Here is a 10,475-nt window from a genome sequence, read left to right on the forward strand (position 1 = left end):
GAAAACCACGTCGGTCTGGTTGTCCAGCGTTTTCTCAATTTCGTCAAACTTGGTTCTCCAGGGGGACAGATCGACCAGGAGGGGCATCAGCCAGGACGTCTTTTTGAAGGGAGACCACTCGGCTGTTACGATGTCAACGCGAGGGTCAAACAGCCTTAGGAAGAGGACCCAATATCAGACAGCATTCACACACAAACACACTCACAACCTGAACAATGCCAGGGGCTGCGTTAAAATAATTAACAGCCAATTGGCAATGCCCTTTATTATTCACTCACGGGACGTGGGCATGGATGGGCAGGGCCAATTCTTATTACCCTATTCCCTCCCTAATTGGCCCCTTGAGAGGGTGGGGGAGAGCCGCCATCTTGAACTGCTGCAGTCACGTGTGGTGTAGGGACCCCCACACACAGCGCCCTCGGGGGGGGGGCCTAGGATTCTGACCCTGAAGGAACGGCCGTTTTTTTCCCAAGTCAGGACGGTGAGGGGCTCGGAGGGGAACTTGCAGGGGGTGGTGTTCCCATGTACCTGCTGCCCCTTGTCCTTCCCGATGGAAGTGGCCGTGGGGTTTGGAAGGTGCTGCCTGAGGAGCCTGGGGGAGTTGCTGCAGTGTGTCTTGTAGATGGTACCCACTGCTGCTACTGAGCGTCGGGGGGTGGAGGGAGTGGGGGTTTGTGGGGGTGGGGACAATTGAGCGGGGGGCTGCTTTGTCCCTGGATGGTGTTGAGCTTCTCGAGTGTGGTTGGAGCTGCCCCTCCCCCCATCCAGGGCAAGTGGGGAGTATTCCCTCACACCCTCCTGACTTGGGCCTTGTCGATGGTGGGGACAGGCTTTGGGGGGAGTCAGGAGGGGAGTTACTCGCTGCAGGATTCCCAGCCTCTGAGCTGCTCTTGTAGCCGCTGTGTTTATATGGGGCTGGTCCAGTTCAGTTTCTGGTCAATGGTAACTCCCAGGATGTTGATAGTGGGGGGGGGGGGGGATTCAGTGATGGTAACACCATCGAACGTCAGGGGGGGCGATGGTTAGATTCTCTCTTGTTGGAGACGGTAACCCCCAGGATGTTGATAGTGGGGGGGGATTCAGTGATGGTAACACCATTGAACGGCAAGGGGGTGATGGTTAGATTCTCTCTTGTTGGAGACGGTAACCCCCAGGATGTTGATAGTGGGTGGGGGGGGATTCAGTGATGGTAACACCATTGAACATCAAGGGGGCGATGGTTAGATTCTCTCTTGTTGGAGACGGTAACCCCCAGGATGTTGATAGTGGTGGGGGGGATTCAGTGATGGTAACACCATTGAACGTCAAGGGGGCGATGGTTAGATTCTCTCTTGTTGGAGACGGTAACCCCCAGGATGTTGATAGTGGGGAAAGGGGATTCAGTGACGGTAGCACCATTGAACGTCGGGGGGGGGGGGGGGGCGATGGTTAGATTCTCTCTTGTTGGAGACGGTAACCCCCAGGATGTTGATAGTGAGGGGGGGGGGGGGATTCAGTGATGGTAACACCATTGAACGTCAAGGGGGTGATGGTTAGATTCTCTCTTGTTGGAGACGGTAACCCCCAGGATGTTGATAGTGAGGGGGGGGGGGATTCAGTGACGGTAACACCATTGAACGTCAAGGGGGTGATGGTTAGATTCTCTCTTGTTGGAGACAGTAACCCCCAGGATGTTGATAATGGGGGAAGGGGATTCAGTGACGGTAACACCATTGAACGTTGGGGGGGGGGGGGGGGGGGATGGTCACTAGTGGAGCACAAACATAACTTGCCACTTGCCCAAACCTGAAAGCTGTCCAGTTCTTGCTCTGAGGAGGAGCGTTACCCAACGGAGCGATCCCTGTACTCACCGCTGCTGAAACCGCTCGTTTATCGACACCCAGATGTCAAAGTAGATCTCCGGCTCCGAGATGTTGTATCTCAGCAGCTGCGTGGCGAGGCAGGTGGAGTACTGCTTCAACATATCCGCGTGGTCCTTCCATCGGCGACTCTGGGTCCACACCTAGAGGTTTCAACCAGAGGTTTCACTCCCAAGCCAGCGGGACAGGGAGCGTGTTTGGTAAGCGGGCCCAGAATAAGGAGGATGGATGGAGAACAGCACGAGGGAAATCGGAACAACGTTTGACGAGGAGCAAAGCTTTGTAAAACAGTGCCGGCCGGAGAGACTTGAACGCGATGGAGGTGTAAGACGAGAGATGTGGCAGACTGACCTTTACATCAAGGAGCGTGGCCTCTTACTGAGAGGCACAGCAGGGCCCAAAGGCCGAATGGCCTACTCCTGACCTAATTACGTGCCTTCTAATGGCCATAGAATCCCGACATAGGATCCCAACTGTGTGGAAACAGGCCCTTCGGCCCAGCAGGTCCACACTGACCCTCCGAAGAGTAACCCACCTGGAGCCATTCCCTTAACCTACGCCTTTACTTTTCCCCTGCCGAATGCACCTAACCTGCACTATGGGTAATTTAGCACGGCCAATCCACCCTAACCTGCACATCCCTGAACACTGTGGGTAATTTAGCACGGCCAATCCACCCTAACCTGCTCATCCCTGAACACTATGGGTAATTTAGCGCAGCCAATCCACCCTAACCTGCACATCCCTGAACACTATGGGTAATTTAGCACGGCCAATCCACCCTAACCTGCACTTCCCTGAGCACTATGGGCAATTTAGCATGGTCAATCCACCCTAACCTTCACATCCCTGAGCACTATGGGTAATTTAGCGCAGCCAATCCACCCTAACCTGCACATCCCTGAGCACTATGGGTAATTTAGCATGACCAATCCACCCTAACCTGCACATCCCTGAACACTGTGGGTAATTTAGCACGGCCAATCCACCCTAACCTGCTCATCCCTGAACACTATGGGTAATTTAGCGCAGCCAATCCACCCTAACCTGCACATCCCTGAGCACTATGGGTAATTTAGCGCAGCCAATCCACCCTAACCTGCACATCCCTGAGCACTATGGGTAATTTAGCACGGCCAATCCACCCTAACCCGCACATCCCTGAGCACTATGGGTAATTTAGCATGGCCAATCCACCCTAACCTGCACACCCCTGAGCACTATGGGTAATTTAGCATGGCCAACCCACTCTAACCTGCACATCCCTGAGCACTATGGGTAATTTTGCATGGCCAATCCACCCTAACCTGCACATCCCTGAGCACTATGGGTAATTTAGCATGGCCAATTCACCCTAACCTGCACATCCCTGAGCACTATGGGTAATTTAGCATGGCCAATGCACCCTAACCTGCACATCCCTGAGCACTATGGGTAATTTAGCATGGCCAATCCACCCTAACCTGCACATCTTTGGACTGTGGGAGGAAACCAGAGCACCTCGAGGAAACCCACACACAGACACAGGGGGATAATGTGCAAACTCCAGCTCGAGGCTGGAATCAAACCCAGGTCCCTGGCACTGGGAGGGCAGCAGTGCTGACCAGCTGAGCTACCATGCCGCCCATGATTGTGAAAAACATCGCCAAGGCTTCAGTTGGCAGGAAATAGCACCAACTGCTGCATCCTAGAGTTTCTGTCCCTGGGACTCGGTTTTACCTGAGGCCTGGCGTTGAATACGCACTCAGAAGGACAGGTCATCGGAGCCACCATTCGGCCCTTCTAGCACTGGATCAGAACTGATCAATCTCGGAGGTCATCTGATCTGGAAACTCTGCGTTCAATCGATGCGGCCTACTCCTCCAAGCCTGCCAACACAGCCTCAAACATCTCCACCGGGCCATTCAGAGCTGTCCATTGTCTCTCATAGAGATGTACAGCATAGAAACAGACCCTTCGGTCCAACCCGTCCATGCCGACCCAGATATCCCAACCCAATCTATTCCCACTTGCCAGCACCCGGCCCATATCCCTCCAAACCCTTCCTATTCATATACCCATCCAGATGTCTCTTAAATGTTGCAATTGTACCAGCCTCCACCACATCCTCTGGCAGCTCATTCCATACACGTACCACCCTCTGGGTGAAAAGGTTGCCCCCTAGGTCCCTTTTAAATCTTTCCCCTCTCAAACACTGAAGATCGCAGAGACCAAGAGCCATCTTTTATTTTTGGGGAAGTGTTCCGGTTAGGCCGACCCTACTGTGGGACTTGAATCCCGGAACGCCTGTGGCTCGGAGGCGAGCGATGGTGCTACCAGCTGAGGGAGGGAGGAGACGGGGAGGGCGAGGGTTTCGACGCGGTTAACTCACACCAGGGTTGAGGTAACCGATCTGTCCGGTTACGCCGTCCTTGTACGTTATCTTGACGTGTTGGTGTGTCCGGCTGTGAACCATCATATCCCAGGAATAGCCGTACAATCCGTTCGTCCAATTGTTGTATCCCTGGAGGGACAGAACAGAAACAATTACCTCCCCCTTCAAACCTTTAGAACAGAGAACAATACGGCGCAGAACAGGCCCTTCGGCCCTCGGTGTTGTGCCGACCTGTGAACTATTCTCAGATCCTTCCCCCTACACTATCCCGAACTCATCCGTGTGTTTAGCTAATTAAAGGTCACAAACGTAAATTAAACGCTGGAGTCAGGTTTGTTTTAAAATTGAAGGGAAGGAGACACAGACGCAATTTGCCTCAGATTTGCTTTCAGATTTCAGTGTCCGTCCAGCAGATGCTTTTATAACTCGGAAACCACTGGATACGCTCAGTGGCTCTGCGGGGGAGGGGGGAGAGAGAGGGAGAGAGGGAGAGAGATAGAGAGAAGGGAGAGACAGAGAGACATGACAGAGAGAGAGAGAGAGAGAGAGAAGGGGAAGAGGGAGAGAGAAGGGGGAGGGAGAGCTAGAGAGAGAGAAAAAGAGAAAGCGAGAGAGGAGAGAGAGAGAGAGACAGAGAGAAGGGAGAGAGGAGAGAAAAGAGACGGGGGGGGGAAGAGACGGGGGGGGGAAGAGACGGGGGGGGGAAGAGACGGGGGGGGGAAGAGACGGGGGGGGGGAAGAGACGGGGGGGGGAAGAGACGGGGGGGGGGGGAAGAGACGGGGGGGGGGGGAAGAGACTGGGGGGGAAGAGACGGGGGGGGGAAGAGACGGGGGGGGGAAGAGACGGGGGGGGGAAGAGACGGGGGGGGGAAGAGACGGGGGGGGGAAGAGACGGGGGGGGGGGGAAGAGACGGGGGGGGGGGAAGAGACTGGGGGGGAAGAGACGGGGGGGGGGGGAAGAGACGGGGGGGGAAGAGACGGGGGGGGGAAGAGACGGGGGGGGGAAGAGACGGGGGGGGGAAGAGACGGGGGGGGGAAGAGACGGGGGGGGGAAGAGACGGGGGGGGGAAGAGACGGGGGGGGGAAGAGACGGGGGGGGGAAGAGACGGGGGGGGGAAGAGACGGGGGGGGGAAGAGACGGGGGGGGAAGAGACGGGGGGGGGAAGAGACGGGGGGGGGAAGAGACGGGGGGGGGGAAGAGACGGGGGGGGGGGGAAGAGACGGGGGGGGGGAAGAGACGGGGGGGGGAAGAGACGGGGGGGGGGGAAGAGACGGGGGGGGAGAAGAGACGGGGGAGGGAGAAGAGACGGGGGGGGGAGAAGAGACGGGGGGGGGAGAAGAGACGGGGGGGGGAGAAGAGACGGGGGGGGAGAAGAGACGGGGGGGGGAGAAGAGACGGGGGGGGGAGAAGAGAAAGAGAGGAGAGAGAGAGACAGAGAGAAGGGGAGAGACATGACAGAGAGAGAGAGAGAAGGGGGGAGAGGGAGAGAGGAGGGAGAGAGAGAGACAGAGCGAGAGAAAGAGAGTGAAAAAAGGAAGGGAGAGAGAGAAGGGGGAAGAGACGGGGAAGAGACGGGGGAGAGAGAGGGGGAAGAGAGAGAGAGAGAGAGGAGAGAGGATAGAGAGACAGAGAGAAGGAGGAGAGAGAGAGAGAAGGGGGAGAGGGAGAGAGAAGGGGGAGAGGGAGAGAGGAGAGAGGGACAGAGAGAAGGGGGAGAGACAGAGAAAAGGGGGAGAGACAGAGAGAAGGGGGAGAGACAGAGAAAAGGGGGAGAGACAGAGAGAAGGGGGAGAGACAGAGAGAAAGAGAGAGAGAGAGAGAGAGAGAGAAAAAAAAGGGAGGGATAGAGAGAAGGGGAAGAGACAGAGGGGTGGAGAGAGAGAGAGAGACAGAGAGAAGGGAGAGACAGAGAGAGAGAGAGAAGGGGAGAGGGAGAGAGAAGGGGGAGGGAGATTGAGAGAGCGAGAGTGAGAGAGAGAGCGCGAGACAGCGAGAAAAAAGGGAGGGAGAGAGAGAAGGGGAGGAAGAGACGGGGGGGGAAGTGGGGGGGGAGAGAGGGGGGAAGAGAGAGAGAGAGAGAGAGAGAGACAGACAGACAGAGAGACATGAAAAGGATATGGTGGTAGGGTGAGATGAAGGTGGTGAAAGACAGCCTGTAGAGCTGCTGGGCTGAGAAACATTCCAGTGTTTGAACATTGAACTGGCTCGATGGGCCAAATGGTCTGATTCTGCTCTGCTACCTTCCTGCCTGCTCCAGAGGGTCCCTTCGCTCTGAGCAGCCGGAGGATTTGTCAATGGGTCAGTGCCATTTCTGGGGAAACAGCCCCATCTTGTGGCCAACCAGTGTGTGGCTCTCACACCACCAGGCAAGGGAGACGCTGGTGATAACTTCCAATTCCACGGTCTCTCCGTGCCACCTTCCTCCTCACTGGGTACGGCTCCAGCATCACTTATTCATTGTCAGAGACACAGTGGTCACCATCAAAAATTCAAAGGGGTTACCATTGACCAGAAACTGAACTGGACCAGCCCCATATAAACACAGCGGCTACAAGAGCAGCTCAGAGGCTGGGAATCCTGCAGCGAGTAACTCCCCTCCTGACTCCCCCCAAAGCCTGTCCCCCACCATCGACAAGGCCCAAGTCAGGAGGGTGTGAGGGAATACTCCCCACTTGCCCTGGATGGGGCGGGCAGCTCCGACAACACTCGAGACGCTCGACACCATCCAGGGACAAAGCAGCCCCCGCTCGATTGTCCCCACCCCCCACAAACCCCCACTCCCTCCACCCCCCGACGCTCAGTAGCAGCAGTGGGTACCATCTACAAGAGGCACTGCAGCAACTCCCCCAGGCTCCTCAGGCAGCACCTTCCAAACCCCATGGCCACTTCCAGCGGGAAGGACAAGGGGCACCCCCTGCAAGTTCCCCTCCGAGCCCCTCACCATCCCGACTCGGAAATATATCGGCCGTTCCTACAGTGTCGCTGGGTCAGAATCCTGGGACTCCCTCCCTGAGGGCGCTGGGTGGGGGCCCCGAAACCACATGGCTCAAGATGGCCGCTCACCCCCACCTTCTCAATGAGGCAGTTGGGGTGGGGAACAGGTCAACAAATGCTGGGGGCCCCAGCCAGCGATGCCGACATCTTCAGGCTGAATTACCGAAACAGAAAACTAATATCGGTGCGGGCCTGAAAAAAAAAGACAAAACAAGGAGGAAAATGGGCGGCCATTTTGCCCCTCAAACCTGAGCCTACCATTGGATAAACTCATGTCTGAACCACCTCATCCCTCCCCCCTCATTCAGGCCTCAATTCCTGCCAACCCCCTCACTGACCTCGACATTACAAAAACAAAAATCCTGTACTTGCCCCAGGAGCGATTTCCCAGGGGACTCCTTACCTGCGTGATGAAGTGCGAATACGGTAGGAAGAATTGCTCAGCCACGTAGATGAGGGTGAAAACCGCCCCGAGCCGTTGCCGCGGCGTTAGGCCTGTTTCCTTGGCGACGGCTTCCCGCTTCCGGCCACCCGCCGGATAGACGCACGAGTCGCTCCGTTGCGGCCGCTCCGTCAGCGGCAGCAAGGGCCTCAGGAATGCTGGGAACTTCCGGACCAGCGTCCTGGGCCAGTCTGGGTAGCAGAACAGCAGGGATGTCGCCAACATCGTATAGGAGAACATTCCTGGGAGGGGGGGGAGAGAGAGAGAGAGAGGAATCGTATCGACAGGCCTTTCAGCCCGTCGTGGCCACACCGACCCTCCGAACAGCACCCTGCCCAGACTCAACCCTCCCACGGCCAACCCACTTGACGTACACGTCCCTGGACACGCGGAGGCAGTTTTAGCCTGGCTGATCCACCCTGACCTGCACATCTTTGGAGATCCCAGATTAGTTCGAAGGGTACGGAGGGAAAAGCCAGGGGAAAAACGGGCAGAGAAAATCCGATATCGTGCGCTCGCTGATTCCCACTGGGTTCTGGGTGGTTTTTAAACAGCTCGGTGGCGTGAAGGGACTCACAAAATTAACAAGGCCCACAATGATAGAAGCCTGGAGGCTTCAGGCTCCATTTTGTCTGCTCTCCTGTCTCCTCTCTCCCCGCTGGGAGATCAAACCCTCCGCTGTGGTCATTGCCGAAATCCAAAACCAGCCCTTTCGCCCCAACCAGTCCCTGGCTGGCCTTTCCTCCTAACCCTCTAACCCTTCCTCAAATACGGGAAGGCGGTGCATTCCCCTGTTGGGAGCGGTTTCCGCATTTCGGTCCCTGGGAACGGAATGGAATTCCTCCTGGAATCGCCAGTGGGATTTCTCAGAGCGCTGCTTTCATAATAGAACTCCTCAGAGCATCTCGAGTGCGGCCGGAGCAAGATATGATCGTTACTTAACACTTTTCAATCTAATCCCTCCAGAAATAAAATTCTCCAATTTGCCTCATTCTCATTCTTCAAACAAAGGCCAGCTTCGCTAATTGTGACACAAACTTCAGCAATTAATGTATTTGTCCTGCAAGATCCCCGTGTAGCTGTTAAGAGAGCTTTTGGGATCGGGAGGATACATTGAGAGATACAATGAGCCGCAGAGAGACTTTTTGTGACATAAACTCTAGGTGCCGGAGATTAAGTGGTTAATCTGCTGGGAAGTGGAGGGATTTCGCTCACAAAAATTCAGGTCGAAACCAATTTAGGGTCATCAAGACATACAGCACGGACCCTTCGGCCCAGATATCCCAACCTAATCTAGTTCCATTTTTGCAAGCATTTATACCCATCCAAATGCCTCTTAAATGTTGCAATTGTTCCAGCCTCCACCACTTCCTCTGGCAGCTCATTCCACACACGTACCACCCTCTGTGTGCCCCTTAGGTCTCTTTTATATCTCTCACCTTAAACCAATGCCCCTCAAGTTCTGGACTCCCCCACCCCAGGGGAAAAGACCTTGTCTATTTATCCAAGCATGCCCCCTCATGATTTTATAAACCTCTATAAGGTCACTCCCTCAGCCTCTGATGCTCCAGGGAAAACAGTCCCAGCCTGTTCAGCCTCTCCCTGTAGCTCAAACCCTCCAACCCTGGCAACATCCTTGTAAATCTTTTCTGAACCCTTTCAAGTTTCACAACATCTTTCCGATAGGAAGGAGACCAGAATTCCACGCAATATTCCAACAGTGGCCTAACCAATGTCTTGGGCGGCACGGTGGCACAGTGGTTAGCACTGCTGCCTCACAGCGCCAGAGACCCGGGTTCAATTCCCGCCTCAGGTGACTGACTGTGTGGAGTTTGCACGTTCTCCCCGTGTCTGCGTGGGTTTCCTCCGGGTGCTCCGGTTTCCTCCCACAGTCCAAAGATGTGCAGGTTAGGTGAATTGGCCATGCTAAATTGCCTGCAGTGTTAGGTATAGGGGTAAATGTAGGGGTATGGGTGGGTTGCGCTTCGGCGGGTCGGTGTGGACTTGTTGGGCCGAAGGGCCTGTTTCCACACTGTAATCTAATCTAAATCTAAATCAATGTCCTGTACAGCCGCAACATGACCTCCCAACTCCTGTACTCAATACTCTGACCAATAAAGGAAAGCATACCAAACGCCTTCTTCACTATCCTATCTACCTGCGACTCCACTTTCAAGGAACTATAAATCTGCACTCCAAGGTCTCTTTGTTCAGCAACACTCCCTAGGACCTTACCGTTAAGTCCTGCCCTGATTGGCCTTTCCAAAAATTGCAAAGAGGAACAAAGGGCTGTTACCCTCCGTGCACTCAGACGAGCAAATGCATTGACGTAGCACCTCTCACAGCAAGCAGGTGCCCCTAACAGCCAATGGAGGTCCTTCCTGAAGCATGGAGGGAGAGCGGGCGGTCAATGGGCACGCAACAAGCTCCCGTTGTCAGCCAACGGGAAGGCCAGGAGAGAATCCCCTCCCCCTCCCCCCCACCGTCTCTCCTCAGAGAAAGAATGACTCACGGGGTGGGGACCGTCAGTAGGGGCTTTAGGAAGCAGTCACCTATGCTGAAGAGCTGGGAGTTCATGCAGTGGAAGTAGGTGACGAACACCATGGCGTACGGGCGGGTGAAGTCAAAGAAGAGAAGGTAGCCAGCGGTCAGGTCCAGAACCAAGCCGCCTCCGTGTACAACCAGCACGTTGACCAGCTCCTCAGACAGCACCAGCCTGTTGTCAAACAGAACCCAGAAAGGGCTCAATCACACAAAAGGAAACGCAAAAGGTTCCTCCCGCTCGACATTTCGTGAGACGCAAAC

The 10,475-nt window shown here is 55.4% G+C and overlaps 1 protein-coding gene across 1 annotated transcript in view; it reads right to left on the reverse strand.

Moving 5' to 3' along the window:
- The window catches only part of ggcx (gamma-glutamyl carboxylase), a 35,775-nt gene that overhangs the window by 12,270 nt on the left and 13,030 nt on the right, over nucleotides 1-10,475 (reverse strand). The window contains 5 exon segments of the mRNA XM_087984306.1: nucleotides 1-154; nucleotides 1,851-2,002; nucleotides 4,231-4,362; nucleotides 7,632-7,912; nucleotides 10,223-10,386. The exon segment at nucleotides 1-154 is cut by the window's left edge and continues 16 nt beyond it. Of these exon segments, the coding sequence (XP_087840432.1) occupies nucleotides 1-154; nucleotides 1,851-2,002; nucleotides 4,231-4,362; nucleotides 7,632-7,912; nucleotides 10,223-10,386 (883 nt within the window).

This window comes from Chiloscyllium plagiosum, unplaced genomic scaffold, assembly GCF_037043375.1.
Source record: "Chiloscyllium plagiosum isolate Xiang-an unplaced genomic scaffold, Cpla_swu_hap1 HiC_scaffold_48, whole genome shotgun sequence".
Classification (NCBI taxonomy): domain Eukaryota; kingdom Metazoa; phylum Chordata; class Chondrichthyes; order Orectolobiformes; family Hemiscylliidae; genus Chiloscyllium; species Chiloscyllium plagiosum.